Source organism: Chiroxiphia lanceolata, chromosome 8 (assembly GCF_009829145.1).
Source record: "Chiroxiphia lanceolata isolate bChiLan1 chromosome 8, bChiLan1.pri, whole genome shotgun sequence".
Lineage (NCBI taxonomy): Eukaryota > Metazoa > Chordata > Aves > Passeriformes > Pipridae > Chiroxiphia > Chiroxiphia lanceolata.
In genome coordinates this window covers 37,287,328-37,303,165 of record NC_045644.1, presented here as the reverse complement: position 1 = coordinate 37,303,165, position 15,838 = coordinate 37,287,328, and the positions used below count along the sequence as shown (strand labels likewise).

The 15,838-nt window shown below is 46.1% G+C and overlaps 1 protein-coding gene across 1 annotated transcript in view; it reads left to right on the top strand.

Moving 5' to 3' along the window:
- The first annotated feature begins 257 nt into the window (after window positions 1-257).
- Window positions 258-15,838, top strand: part of MCU (mitochondrial calcium uniporter) — an 82,667-nt gene continuing 67,086 nt past the window's right edge. Inside the window, exon 1 of the mRNA XM_032694722.1 lies at window positions 258-380. Within this exon, the coding sequence (XP_032550613.1) occupies window positions 273-380 (108 nt within the window). The 5' untranslated portion in view covers window positions 258-272. The remainder of the gene's footprint in view (window positions 381-15,838) is intronic.

The following is a 15,838-nucleotide window of genomic DNA, read 5'->3' as shown; positions in this document are numbered from 1 at the left end:
TTTTTTTTTTTTTTTGGCAGCTGGGCTCTTGGCTGTCTGTGGTGTTGCAGTCATTAGTTTTTGGGGATCTTTTCAATAGGCAGGTGTTGGATCCTTGTGAAACAAGGGAGCAGGTTGGGATCCAGTATCCTGACGGTTCCTTTTGACTGTAATGTGCCTGTTTATCTCCTCCCAGCAAAGATGAGTTATCCTTTCCATCACGCTGCACTTGAGAAACTGTGCAGACCACTGGGAGAGAGTAGAGACCTGAGAGCTGCCGAATCCTGGAATAAATGATCTTCAAGGAGAAATTACGGGAACTGGAGCTATTTAGAATGAAAAGAAAATCGAAAGGAGGTTGCTGCAAAGAGGAAGCAGAAAACCAGACAAATCTGTGCTGGGTAGGAGAAATAATGAGCTCACAGTGTGAGGAGAGTGGTTTGGTAGGTGCTGGGAATCCCTGTTGACAGTAAGAGTAGTGAAGTGCTGAATTATTTCCTGGGAAAGGTGTTCAGTCTTTGCTCTTGGAGGTGGTTGGGACAGGTTAGACTTACATCAGTCAGTTATGGCTGACAGAGAATTGATCCTTTTCTGTGATAGGACTGTGCTTATGAGCTTCCTGAGTCTATGGATTGTATTAGGAAAGAGATAAGAAGAGATTGTATAACATAGGTATAATTAATAGAGTGATTATATCAGGTATTTGTCTGTGCAGTGTTGTTTTTAGTGCCATAAATTCTACTTGGTTACTTCTCAGGATGGCTGGTTTCTAGCAAAGGTGATAAATTAAATGGGCTTTCTTAGAATATGGTGGACATGCTAAATGGTCTTATGGATGAGTTCTTACAAAAAGGATATAAATTACACTGGAAGAAACTGGACCAAGAGACCAGATTACTGTGAGAGGGCAGTGCTTTAAAACAAACAAAAAACCCCCGCAGGGGCTGGGTGAGGTGTGAAAAAGAAGGTTGGGGTAACATCAAACAGGAGGGAGGGTGAGGGGGGTCCAGGCTTCGAAACAAATACTTGGTTTATGATGTGGGAGTAATACTGGGAGGCATAGGGCTGGAATGAAGTATTCACAGCTTCCTTAGGAGCTTTGAAACCTACAGGAAGTTGGGAAAGCTCAGTGTGGAGATGTGGGATCCAGGAGAAGACATGAATCCTCACGGTCTGTCCCAGCAGATCCACAGAGGGTGAGATACCTGGGGAGGAGGAGGCAGGAACCATGAATGAGAAGTTCCCTCATTGATCCCCCAGTAGGAATAAACAAACAGGAGGAATTGTTTATTATTTCTATTTGTGGATTTCCCCTCTGGAAGTGGTGGTGGTGGTGTCCACGGCAGGAGGGCTGGGCAGGGGGAGGAGGCTGAACCACGTGGGACAAAGGGCTGGAGCATCCACACTGTTGGAAGAATATGACAAAGCTGAATAAATGGACTTGGAGCAGAAGTAGCAGAGGCTGCATCTCTTTCCCCTCTCCCAGTTCAGTTGCAACTATGTGAGAGTGGAAGAAGCCTTGCAGAGGTGGAGAGGGGAGAGCTCCCAGGCATGTTTGCAGTGGAGAAGGTGCTGGAATTGGTTGGGGGGTTGTAACATGAGGGGGAACGTGTGGATGGCCACGGGTTTGGAGTTGAGTAGGGTGGAATGGTTCGTAGAGTGGAACATCAGGAGTGTTGGTGTTTGTTTGAAGCTGATGCTGTGTGTGCTCTCTTATTGGGAGCTGGGAGGTCACATGTGAAGAGGAAATTTGGTTCATGGTGCTGAGTGGGAAGACCAGAAGTGGCAAAAGTTGGTATCAGCAAGCAAGATGAGGGGGAATAAAAGTACTGTGTGTGGTTTCCTTTTCTGTGTGCCAGCAAGACAGGGCAAAAAACGAGAATGGAAGGGATGTTCCTTGGAGGAAACTTCCTTATGAAACAAGGGAAGAAGCCCTTTCTTTGACTCCTGCCTGTTCTGGGTGCTGTGGGTGTTGAGGGTCAGCTGCCCAAGCTGAGAGATCCTTATGGCTGGGGGGCAGTGGGAAAGAGGTTCACAAGGAAGCAAACTGTAAACCTCTTTCAAATATGTGGTGGTAGACAAAGGACTTCAATAGAATGCTCCTGTTTTGTGTGTTGAATGCCTAATGCTCACGGCTTTCTTCCCATAAAGATTAGAGTCGCCTGTGACTGAGTTTCCTGGTGCATGTTGGATTGGGATGGAATCCTATGGTTCAAATCTGGCAGAAATACCTGTAGGAAATCAAGGGCTGGGCTGTATGTGACACTCCTGTGGGAGTTACTCCTGGCAGTTCTGGCTAGATCAGGAATGATGACTCCTAGTGACAGGAAGCCTAAGAAGTAAAAAATGACCCAGGCTGAACTGCAGCCAGATTTCAGGCAGGTGTTGGGTGACCTGCAGGTTTTTCTCTCTGCTCCAGATGAGGCCCAGGGTTACCTGTGTCAGTCCCTCCCCCAGGCCAGGTGGGGTTTTGGTGCAGGCAGCCCTGTGTTAAGGGTGCAGTACAGAGTGTATCCTGCAAAGATCTTGCTCGGTGCCAAGGAGAGGTGGTGTGGGATGTGAGAAACCTCGGGAGGAGGATGCAGTGGACATCCTGCTGAAGCTGTCCCTTGTTCAGCATAGGTACAATGTTTACCTGATGTATTTTTTTATTTCTGTGCTATGGTTGAAACCAATGCAGCATCAACTTCCAGAGAAGCTGCTGCTCAGCAGTGTGGCCAGAATTTCCCTGGTGCTGCTCCTCCCTTGCTGGCAGCTGTTTTATTGCCCATCTCTTGAAACAAGGTGATTTGCCAGGTGAAGCCCGGGGCTCACAAAACTCAGGTGATGGCAAGGATGGTGAGACTTGGAAGACTTTGGTGTGTGTTTTTGCTGAGGATGGAAGCTGGCAGGCTGCTTTAATTAACTGAACTGCTGTTTTCCTGACCTTGCACGCTGCTGATTGTAAATTTTCAGAGGAATGATTAAAAAGCTGAAGAGCTGGTGGCTCTCCAGTGGTTTGAAGGGGCATAAAACAATTATTGTCACTGGATCTTTGGCTGCACTTCCAGTGTTTCCCATGCTGGGACACCCGTGGGGGCAGTGGCTGCACCCCAGGAAGAGATGCAGCTGATCTCAGTTTGGAAGTGAAGGTGGGACGTGGCTTGAGCTGCAGTGGAGGTAACTACGAACCCAGCAGAACGTTCATGAAGCTGTGGGAGTCCTAAGGACGAGATGATTTGACTGTAAGGACGGGTCTCTCCACCAACCCTCCTCTTTCTCCTGCTTCTTCCCTCGCCTCATCCCATACATGTGCACTTGCTGTCCCCTGACTCCTCTTTCACCTCACCCTGACAGAGGGTGGCAAAAAAATAAGGATTTCTTGTAGCTGGCATTGCCACTTGCCCCCTCCAGTGCTGGACAGAGTGATTAAAATGCAAGGCTGAGCCAGGTCTGCTGCCTCCCACCGGATTTATTGCCACAGGGAAGGCTGTGGCTCAAGGCTATTTGGAAAGGTTCAGGAGGAAGGAAAACTTTTTCAACATTTTTACTTCAAATGAGAGGAGGGAATCTGCCCTTAGCTAGTTATAGAGCAATGCATAGCAGTGCTAAGTTGAAAATTTTGTGCTTTTCAACTTTTTTTGTTAGATTGTGGTATGATTTTTTTTTTTTTTTAAATGAACTAAAACTTCGAGGGAATGACCAGCAGAAGTATCTTTTGGTGTATGGAAGTGGCTAAAACATTCTCCTAATCATGTTCATTTTGGTAGCAAACCAGAGAACCACTTTCAGGGCTCTCTATCTGTGAAAGAGGAGCACTATACAGTGAGGACTAGATGTTGGTTTAGGGTTTTTTGGCAGTTATTTGATGACACCACCTTTTTTTATTTATAATTTATCCCGTGGGACTAAGCAAGACTTTGTATTAGGGTCCGTGATGGGAAAGTTGATGTAGTAATTACTATAAAAATTTCAGGGCAGCTCTTCTTCCACATGGGGAGTGTCCTGAGCTGTGCTCAGACAGGATGGGTAGAGCTCTCCTTACCAGTCAAGCCTAAAAAAGAGAAGGAAAAACCCCCAGTTGTTCATTTCCTAAAGCTGTTTTAAGACTCATCTTAAAGACGAAACTTTCTGTGAGATTGGGTCCCACCCAGTCTGGAGGGTAAAACACAACTTATATGACTTCATTTCAGATTTGTGCTATGAGTCACCACTTTGCCATTCTATAAAATAGCATTGAGCTGACACAAATCTGCAATTTAAATTATTCTCCTATTTGTAGGTCTGTGGAAATGTAGAGATGGTTTTAGATTTTGGGTGGTTTGTTTTGCTTTTTTTTTTTTAATTCTTCATTTATTGCAGCATCAGCTGGTGGTCACTCTTCCCAAAATCCCAGCTGCTGCTTTCTGCTCCTGTGAGCCCTGGTAGCTGTGTGTGGGATAAGGAACTGTCCTTGATAAATCTTGCTGGATGAAACTGTGTACTCTGTGCTCACCACAGGGGAATACTTCTTATATCTGAAGTGCTCTCGGGGTGAGAGACCACCTGTGATACTGCTGATGTGGATTTCACCTTATTTTGGGACTTTTTGAGGGTGATCTGGCTTTAAGGGCTGTTCTGCCCTTGAGTATTTAATGATGAAAAGAAAACGACTTGTCCTTTTTCTATTAAAGATTTGGCAAAGGGTTTTCTTCCTGTTATTAAAGTCTCAATTGGTCATCAAAGTGAGATGTCATTTTAATGAAGATGAAAATATGCAGCACTTGAGTGTGATGTGGAATTAGTTTCCAGCAAGATAAGCCTGTGAGGTATCACTAATGTCTCATGGAAAATACGAAGCATGTCCACTATCTTTTTGTGGATTCTTGGCAGCTCTTAAGGAATTAGGAAAGGCAGAGCTCATTTGGGCGATTTATTGTTGGCTTCCCCAGGAGGAAAGGGCTGCTGTGCAGTGTGGAAACTCTCAGTCTCGTTGAAATAATTAAAACTCAAGTTTCCCCCAGATGTATAACTTGGGAAGGATCTACCAGGGAGTGACCACCACAACAAAACCTCTCTGGGTGGTTGGCAGCCTTGAGTTCTGTCCTGCAGCCTGCTGGGAATGAATAGTTCCCTGCGAGGTCGTAGCCTAGGAAGCTTTATAGGGTTTAGGAATAAAGATCTGTGGAACACGCTGGTGTTTTGAGAGGATTTTGGAACAGTGCTATGGTGACAGTTTCAGTTGCTCTCATCACCAGGTCCCAAAACGTGTGTGTAGCTGCTGCTCCTTCTGTTATCCAAAGCCTGAAGTTACTCCCTGTTTTCCCTGTTCTGTGTCACCCTGTTACCCTGAAAAGCCCCCAGCCAGGCAAAGCTCCCCTTGTTTTCCTTTGTTCCAAGGAATGCCGTGTGTCCTCCAGCCGCACAGTGAGTTTATCCGGATGAGCTCGCGCCGGTTCCTGCTGTACCTTGGAGCTGCTGAGGAAAAACTGGCTCCCTAAATGTGCTTCTGGAGCTGCCTTGTTTCTGGGTTGGAGACTTGAATGTTTGGGATGTGGCTGGAAGAGGAACTTGAAGAACCTGGCATATGGTCCTTGTGAGTCCGTGGCTTTGTCCAAGGCGTTGCTCCTGAGGAGCAGGAGGCGCTTCCCTGGCACATGGCCCTGATCCCTGCCAGCTCCAACACGAGGGTCTGCTGAGCTCCTTATTCTGTGTCAGCTCCTGTCCTTCTGTGTGCTTTTCTTTGGGGGATTCTGCCCCTCAGGGGAGACCCCCCTGCAGAGCTGCTCCAGCCCTGGGAACAGCACAGCAAGGACATGGAGCTGCTGGAGCCAGTCCAGAGGAGGCCCCAAGAGGATCCGAGGGCTGGAGCAGCTCTGCTGGGAGGAAAGGCTGGGAGAGTTGGGATTGTTCAGCCTGGAGAGGAGAAGCTTTGAGGTGACCTGACTGTGGCCTTCCAGGGCCTGAAGGGGATAACAAGAAAGATGGAGAGGAACTCTTTACACTCCAGGGCCCGGAGTGCCAGGACAGGGGGGAATGGCTTCCCCCTGCCAGAGGGCAGGGTTAGATGGGATATTGGGAAAGAATTGTTCCCTGGGAGGGTGGGGAGGCCCTGGCCCAGGTTGCTCAGAGAAGCTGTGGCTGCCCCTGGATCCCTGGAAGTGTCCAAGGCCAGGTTGGATGGGGCTTGGAGCAACCTGGGCTGGTGGGAGGTGTCCCTGCCCATGGCAGGGAGGTCGGAATGAGATGAACTTTAAGGTCCCTCCCAACCCAGGCTGTGATTATATTATTTCTGCACTTACCTGTCACTTGACTTACATACTCTATAGACCCTCTCGTTAAGGCATGGTGCTAATTGTTTCAAGCCCTTGTTTTCTTCTGCCAAAAATCACTTTTAATGCTCTTTTTGATTCCCATCTGAGATCTGTAGAAGGAGTAGCAAATGGATGTTCATCGTCCAGAGTGCAGGTTGTGAAATGTAATCAGAACAGTGGGCTCCAAGGTATGCCTGGAAATGAAGGAAACTGGTTGTGACAGATTATTGTAAAAGGAAATAGAGTTATTCATTCCACTTAAACCATTTTTTAAATATACATCCTTATAATTTAGACACATCGTTTTTCTTAGATGTTTGGACTGAAGTGATAGTGAGTTTCCTGCCTGGCAAAGGAACTCCAGAAATGAAAAATGAAGATTTTAAGAGAAAACAGGCTACCCAAGGTGGCACCAGAGCGAGGAGGGATTTTTTTCAAGTTGTGTGTTAGAAAGCGATCAGTGGGGTCTGGATGGTGCTTTTTATGTACAAATTTTCCTGCATGACTGTTCTGTCATTATTAATGCTTAACACTGGGAATAATTTGATATACCACGTCCCGTTTGTGTTTTCTGCTTCTAGACAAAACTCAGACACAGTCAATATGCAATGCAGCAGCAGCCTTTTAATAGTAATTTAAATTAATTGGAAGCCTGTCCGAAACATGGTACAGGTTCCTGTGTGGGGGAGAGATGGGAGGGAAGACTGGCAGAGAAAGTTCATTTCTCCCTGAAATAACAGCGAGCTGCAGAAGTGCAGAGAATCCCCAAGGGGAGGGGAAAAATGTGATTCCTTTTTTGGAATGAAAATGCTCCAATTTATCATGTGGCTTGGGAAATCCTCTTGGCTTCCTGCAGAGGGGGAAAGGGTGAGCTCAATGTTTGGTCGGGTGATGGAGCCTGGCATGTTTGTGATGCATAACGGCATGAAGAGCTCCCCGGGGAGCTGCTGCTGCCTGCAAGGCTATTCCTGCTCTCAGGGGACTTGTTCCTGACGCAGGGATAACAGAAATTCCACTGTCTGAATATTTATTAGGTTGGTAATTACACTAGTTCAGTGCTGTGTGGTCTCTGCCGGGTTTGGGGGTGTTGGATTTAAGAGGAGAGTGGGATCCTTCCCTTGGACTTGGATGTAAGGGATTCAAGAGAAGCAAATCTCTATCTTAAGGAGGAAGAGTTGTATTACAAGCAGCGTGTATTGCTGGTGATGAAACTGGCTCCGAGTACTCCCCTCTGAATTAAAGGAGTATATTACAGAATTTTCCCTTGTTGCAAGCTCCCGGTGAGCCACTCCCATGCTTTATGAACTGCCTGGAACACTTGGGAGGGAGTGTTGTTTGGCTTTCATCCAGCAGGTCAGTGCCCTGCATCACAGGGCACTGAGGAACCCGAGGCCATGCTGTTGTTTTTTGACCCCTGGCAAGTGGTGTTGGAGGGAGAGACCATCCCATGTGCTGAACCATCCGTTCCTGGTGGCCTGGCCAGGTGAGGGGAGTCCCATTTCTGAGTAACAAAAAGCTGATGGTCCAAAACAGGCCTTTGGTTCGAAGCCAAAAAGCAACAGATTTCTCTGACCACAGAGTTGAATGGAGTAATGGTGTCTAAGATTAATTTTGCTTTAAGAGCCTTCTTGTGCAGAGAGAAAGGACGTGACTCAGGTTTGCACACGTACTCCCGAAAAATAAATCCCAGTTTTGAATCAGCCATCGCTCGTGTGTGGGGGAGGGACCATTGCCATATTTCCTTTTGGCATTTAATGCTCAAGAGAGTAATTTTAAACAAACAGCTCCACGAAGTACTCCCCTCCATTATTGAGCTGGGTTGAGTAGGGCAGGATATGACACTCTGCAGTCCTTTGAGTTGGCAAGGGAGTCAGGGTTTGGAGAGAAGCATTAATACCACACACCAGGCACTCGTTTTGTTGTTTTGTAAACAGCATTTTGAGCAGAAATTGGGGGTTTTTTTCCATCTTTCCCCAAAGGTGGGTTGTTTCTGCTGCCTGTCCCTGCACTCCATTCAGTTTTTCTCTGCACAGCAGCTCCTTTGCTTGTGCTGAGCTGTGCTTTTTCCCCGTGTGCAGCCAGGGATAGCCACGTTCCATGTGCTGCAGGAGGCCCTTCTCTCCCCGCTCCCAGCACTCTGGTCACACACAGCTCTGGTTTGTGTGGATCACAGGGCTCTGGATCTAGGGCAGGCACTTTGGTGGAGCTGCTGTTTTCATGACCTACTTCCTGGGGGAGCGTGGAAGTAAAAACTGCTCTTGGTGGCTCAGAGGAGAGATTTGGGCTTTTTTTTGTCTTGGGCTGGAAAAAAAGTCAGCCTCTGGTTTGATACAGTCATGCTCCTCAAGGTGGTCTGCTGAATGATTCCAGTTTCAGTGGGGAGGAACAGGCAGGAACACCTAAGCACAGAGCAGTGTGCCTTTGGGGATTTCAAGCAGGCACTCTTTTCTCCCAAGGAATTGTTTGTTGTTGTGCTCAGTCAGTTGTAATTAATTTTCATTTGTCCTTTCAAAGAGAGGGAGGTGTGTAACTGGCTCATCCCCAACAGTTTTTACCCCCGTTTTTACTCCCATTTAGGAGATCTGGCAACACTCATAAAGCTGAATTGCTCTGATTAGCCTGACATTTTATATAATAGAGTGCACCAGAGAGGGCTGTTTGTTCTTGGAATTACAATGTCAAAGTACCACAGCAGTTTTCAGGGCAGTATTTACACAATTTGTGTGGATTTCCACACCAGATGGAATCAGCACTGCACAAGCAAATCATGGGAGCCTCTTCCTTTTCCCTGTGTGTCCGAAGGAGCCGCGGGTTTGATGGCAGCACAGAGCTCTGTTTGCCTCCCTCACGAGCTGATGATGCTCCAGGCAGGATTCTGACTCATAAACACTTCCAAGCTTTCTTGCAGCCTTGGGAGTGTGAAAAATACGTGGCTTGCAGGCATGAGAAAAGCTGAGTTCTCGTGGTGGTGCTGGGAGACACCGTGCAGGACACGGAGACCCTGCTGGGTGGGTGTTTGAGGGACCTGGCTGTGGAAACCTGGGCCAATACTCAAGTCTGGGTTTACTTTTTAGCCAAGGAAGTTGGGTAAAGTCAGCCCTTACCTCCTTTCCACTCAACACCCCTCAAAAAAACCCCCTCTGACTGTTTTCTGCTAATTTTATTTAATTCCAGCTCCGTTACTCTGCCTCCTTCAAGCTTTTCTAAAGGAAACAAAAGATAATAGCAAAGCTTTCAACCTTTTATTGTCATGCTTTCCTTTTTTATAACACTAACTAGTACCCCATGAGTCTTGTTTTTAGGTTAGGTTCATTTAGTTCTCAACTGTATTTCCCTTTTTTGCCATTTGCGAGAACGGGGTAGTTTAAAATACTTTTAAACGAGTTATTTTGGCCACGATTTGCCTTGAAAAAGGCATTCTCTGGAACACTTCATTAAATACAGTTATACTCACCTAGTGAGCAGCTTGGCTTACCACTGGAATTATTAAGCACGGAACTTAATCTTAAGTGATTAGAACTTGCATTTTGTGAGTTTGCAGCAGTTCTCCAGCTCTGAGTTCATCTCTGTGCTGCTTGAACCTCAATATTAATTATTAATTAATTAATTAATATTAATTAATCAGTATTAATATTAGTCGTGGTGATCACTGAGTTGTGTGAGGCTTTTCCCATGAACAGATCTACCTTGAGCTTGTCTGAAGAGATAGAACTAATCAAAATAGAAGAAAAGGCATATGTTTGGTTGCTGCTGTTGCTGTATCTTCCTCCTCCTGCACTGGTATTTTGCTGAGTCCCTCAACTTCTGCTCTGGACTGTTTGAGATGCACGAAGAGCTCGTACATAAACATGAGCACTGGAAATCCTTCTTGCAGCTTCTTGGTAGAGAGATTTTGATGTACTGTGTATCACCTGAATGCAAAATCCTCCTGGCTCTCACTGTGAGAAATATCTGCATAATTCCCTGTAGACCTGAAGAATATTATCCAAGTTGAAAGGACATTGTAAGTGGAATAACTCCGTGCTTTTGGAATCAGCTAATGAGGTTTGAGTTGTATGATACTGAAAGTCAACTCCACAGCTTGCTGATCCGTGTAAATAAATCTCCCTGACTCACTGGGAAGGTGGTTATTTCCCAAACTGAAGGGTAAGGACAGTTCCAGGCAGACAATCAGAAATAATGGAGGTGGGAAGAAAGTAGATGAAAAATAGGATGCAGTTGAAGTGTTGTCATCTGTTCATATCCCACTTGGCCATCTATCATTATTGTTGTAATAAGTACAGGAATTTGATGGCACATCACAGCACTTCAGTGCCTTCTGTATTCCTGATTTGTTCTGGTAACTTTGGTGCAAAGATGCTGTTCTTACTCATCACTTGGTCCTTCTAGTGCTGTTGCTGCAAGGTTACTTTTCCTCCCTTACTTAATAGTGTAATATAATGATAAACACTTCTTTTCCCCTCTCTGCTGAGGCTTTTGTCTTGCAATAGGGGTTTTTTTCCCCTCATCCTTGTTGTGAGAACAAGACCACCAAGGAATTTTGGGGCGGTTAGCTGCACTTTTTCACAAAAGACTGAAGAAGCACAACCTTAATAAAAAGTCTAAACTTTTAACAGCTCTAATTGCTGTTTGCAGCTTTAATTGGGATGTGGGTTTTGCAGGTAAATAATCTGATAGGAGAAAAATAACCAGGCTCTGACTAGACACTTGTTTCCTTTCTACCCACAGCTCTAATCAGCCATTAATTTTCTTCCTCTCTCTCCACAGTAATTAGTGTCGAGCCACGAAGCTCAGAGGTTGAACACAGTATATTAACCCTTGTATCCTGAAGAGAGGAGATGGGAATGTTTCCCTCTGGGATGCCCTCCCGTGACTTGCATTGACAAATGATCTGCTTTTTGTCAGTGTTACCTGGTGGTCATAAAGTATTTCCTTTACAGAACAGCTTTGAAGTGATATTCAGGTAGAATGTAGAAAAATAAAGTGGAATAAAACACATGAAAAGCCATGTGACTCTTTGGTACTAAAGCTGCTTGTTTCTTTCTTCTTCTCTTGAGACACCCCGAGTTCCTGAGCTGGGACAGTGTTTTATCAGAGACACCTTCACACTGAGGTTGAGACTGCTGGAGGATCAACAGCAGCTTTTTGTGGTTCTAATCTGGTGTCTGGTGCTTTCTTTGGAGTACAGGACTCCTCCTTTGGGAGGAGCAGGCCTTGCCTCATCCATCAGGAGACAAGGAATCTCCCTGGATCTGGTGGAACAAAATCAGCTATTGCAGATGGTGGTTTTTATTTTGTTCCATTGTAAGCTGCTACTTAAATGCAGACTGCCTTTGGGTCCCTGAAACAGGCCCTGACAGCAACTTGAGAGCTCTTTGAGCACCATTCCCTTGGCTTGCCAGGAGCTCCCTCCAGCCCCTGGTGTGTTCTCCACTCCATCTCCTAAGGAGGGACAGTCTCACCTTGTCCATCAGCCCTCCTTCCTTCTCCCCTGCTCTGGTGCTCCTGAGATGTTGTGCCTCTTGGTAGAGCTGCTGCCTGTGACTAATTCCTGCCTTGCTCAAAGGGCTGAGTACCAGTGGCTGGCAAGATTAGTTTTACATGATGTGCTGACTTGACACTCCAGAGCCTCCAGTGGTAAATAATTCTTACTTGCACCTCTCCCTGTCCTCTCCCTTTCCTTCTGCCTTCTCCCGGGTTTGGTTTCTAAGGTGCAAACCTGAACAGAAACACGTAGTGGTCTGAAATGTCTGCTTAACCCAGCACAAGCCACAATCAGTCTTTGCACAACATTTCTACAAGTGAATTTCTGATCAATTATTAGCAAAAAATTGTGAAAGAATGCATGTGAAGTAGTAAAAAAAGAAATAATCACAAAGCCAACCGTGTTTTAGAGCATAGCTGGTTGGATCATCTTATTCAGACCTTTGACTGATGATGACTTTAGGACAGAATTGTTACTTCCACTCTAAGAATTAGAGCCCTACTGGGAGGTTTTGGGGGAGCCTAAAACTTCAGTGGGCATTTTTCACTCAGAATAGGTTGAGACTGATTTTTTGGAAGACAGCGTTGGAGATACTGATTTCCAGACATCCTCTCCCACTGTGCTTATGTGAAGATTATCCCAGTTTAGAAAAATAATCTGGAATTACTGTCAGTGAAACAGTAATCTGGCAGAGTGCTGTGATACAGATTTAAATGGATATTCCATCAGTACTGGTACCAAATCCCTGGCAGTGAACTGAGCAGAGCTTCAGCATCAAACATTTCCGGCTTTCCCGCAGTTTTCTAAATTCAGGTGAGATTAAATGTCCCACCTTTACTGGTGCAGTGGGAAGCTTAGGTGCAAATTGCTTTACATTTGGCTGATTCTGCAATCAGTCAAGCGGAAAATGACTTGTATCTTTTGAATTTTAGGGCCACCATGATTTTTTTTTTGCCCTCTCTTGGTTTCTTTGGAAGTGTTTTTTGGCACAGAACTGTTTTGCCAGGCATCCCTCATGGAGCTGGAGACGTTGGACTGGGCACAACCCCAGCAGCTTTGTGGTTGCAGTTACAGGATTCTCTGATTTGTATCTGTGGGAAAAGCTAATGTTTGGGTTGGAGGAGTGCAGGGTGATGCCGGGAGTTACCCCAGCAGAGAGCCCTGGAAGGGAGGGATTTCTGCAGTTACTGTGCAAGCAGATGATTTACCTTTATGAATCCTCCCTTGTCCGGATACAGAAAGAGCTTTTCAGGGAAGGCTGAGGCAGCTGTGGGGATTCCTTCAGATTTTCTGTAAGTAAATATTTAGTTTCTAGGAACCGCTGCCCTTTGAATGGTGACCTTTTGAGTCCCTTCCTGAAGTAAACGGAATGCTCGGACCTTCTGGGGGACACTTGGCCTCTGACGTTAAACTGGATGTTTGTTCCCGTTGGAAAACCGCCTGGAGTAGTTCGTGTTGCAGGTGTGAGCTGGGAAGGAGGGGGTTTATCTGAAGTCGGTGGTGTTGGTGAGCATCCCTGGCTGTGGGATGGTGCACACAGGCTGAGGGGGGGCTGCCTGGGCTCGGGGTTTCTTTGTGCAGCTCGTGTGGCTCGCAAGGAATAAGCACAAATGGGTCTTAATTTAAACACTAAATGGAGAAAAAATGTAATCAGTGTTACATTCCCTCTAAATAGATACGTGGTACCTAATATACTGTGTTTTTCAGGGCAGTTGATTTCCCTTAAACTGATGATACAGAGTGGCTATAAAAAATAATCACCTTTTCCAATATAGTGTGAGCATTCCCGGGCTTTAGGAAGTATCTTTGTGGTGTCAAATCTGCACTTGGGGCTGTGGTGAGAGCACCAGGGTTAGAGCCTGATTTGTATGCAAGGGAGGGATGCCAGGGTGGTTGCTGCTGCAGAAAGGAGGCAATTTGTGTGTGCTTCAGGAAAGAGCAGGAAACTTGAAGGACAGAGCTGCTCACTGGCTGGGGAAGCTGTCCCTCTTTTCCAGCACCTACAAGGAAGGGAGTTTGTGTATGTTGCTCTCAGTATGTTGCAGCATTTGTGCCATGGTCTGATACCCACGGTGGTAGTGGATCAAGGGTTGGACTTGGTGATCTCAGAGGTCCTTTCCAAGCTGGCTGATTCTGTGATTGGGTATTTTCTCCTTGCAATGCCTAGCAAACCTTTCCTTGCTAAGTGTCAATGTTTTATGGCAAAAGTCCACAGTCTGTTAGGACAGAGATTTAAGAACTTTGCTAATATATCACAGAATCCCAGAAAGGTTTGGGTTGGGAGGGACCTTAAAAACCATCTCCTTCCACCCCCTGCCATGGGCAGGGACACCTCCCACCAGCCCAGGTTGCTCCAAGCCCCGTCCAACCTGGCCTTGGACACTTCCAGGGATCCAGGGGCAGCCACAGCTTCTCTGGGCAACCTGTGCCAGGGCCTCCCCACCCTCCCAGGGAACAATTCCTTCCCTAATCCCATCTAACCCTGCTCTCTGGAGTGGGAAGCCATTCCCCCTTTGTCCCATCACTCCATGCCCTTGTAAAAAGTATCTCTCCCTCTTTTTTATAAACCCCCCCTTTAGGCACTGGAAGGGGCTCTGAGGTCTCCCTGGAGCCTTTTCTTTTCCACACTGAGCAACCCCAGCTCTCTCAGCCCCCATCAAGGGGATTGCTTTTAAAAAACAAGTAATAAGGAGGGAACACAGTGTTAAGCCTTGTGTCTGTCTCTCTGAATTTGGGATTTTTCTCCCCCCCCAGCAGCTTTGCTCAGTGCTCAGAACAAAACTAGCTGGGTAGAGAGTGGCAGCCCCACCTTGGTGGATTGCAGGGATGAGTCCCACCTGGGCCAGAGGGGCTTTGTGCCCGTTAGGTCCAGCAGGAACAGCTGGGTGGGCATCAGCCTGATGAGGAGCAGCTGCAGAGGGCAGAGAGGGCAGGGACTGAGCAGAGCACAAAGGCTGAGGGAGCAGCACCAGCTCCCCTGGTGCTCTTCAGTTTTCCCTTTCCTCAGCTCGGAGCATGAGGTGAGTAATTCCTGTTCTTTCTGCCTAGAGGGTTTTGGGATCCTGCTGGAATTAGCCTTCCAAGTTACTTAACTTGTGCTGTAATCATCTGGTGTTGGAAGTCCTCTGATCTCTGTGTTGGGCTGTGTGTTAAGAGTGCCCAGCAACTGGGGGAAATCAGAAACATTTTGTAGTGGAAGAATGTGCCATTTACCTCCAGGGAAAGTGGTGGTTTTGCCTTGCAAGCCTTGTTTTCTCCTCCAGCCTTTCCCCAGACCTCACAGGGGTTACCTAACAAAGTTGAAAACTATGACGTGGATGTTTTTGTTGCCTCTTGTCTTTGTTTATACTTTATTAATAACTCCATGAAAAAAAAAATCTTGAATTCAGCAGAAAACATTGGGAAGCTTTACAGCCAACTTGGTGTCTTGGTTGTGTGTGTGCTTAGATCAGAATGAGCCTTTTCTATTGGCAGGGGAAGGGACAAAGAAAAGCTTTTTTAAACATGCAAGTGGTTGCATAAAGTAAATAAAGAGGAAGGCACACAAATTTCTGTCTGCTCCTTGGATTGTGTGCTGGGTATGGTGATAAAAAAATTCCTCCTCCTTGTTTATAAAGTTGGTTTTATTCTTGGTTTTCAAGCTAACAAATAGGTCAATATTAAAGTTCTGTGATCACCTTCTCAAGGAAATTGTGTAGGCAGGATTATCTGGCTTTCCCTACAGACAAAAGTCTAAACAAGTGCTGCCACCAAATGTTTTGGATATGACTTTATTAAAAATTTCAAGCTGCTTTTCTCATGACAAAACTCAAGTCAAATAAACCTGAAGTTATACGTATCTTGTTTTTTCCATGCCTGTCTTGCTTTAGAAGGTGTATCCCATCCAGCATAACCAGGAGCACAGAGGAATGCTGCTGCTGCTGCTGGAGGAATATTTGTTAGTGGAAATCTGAAAATCCGGGTCCTCTCTGAGCTGGTATAGAAAGAGTTAAGGGGTTTTCATACAGACTCACCTGAAGAGGTGCTGAGCAGTAGAACTGGTAGCAGTGTTGCCTGTTCCAGCAGCAGTAAAATTGAGTTCTTTGCAAGGTAAACATGTGGG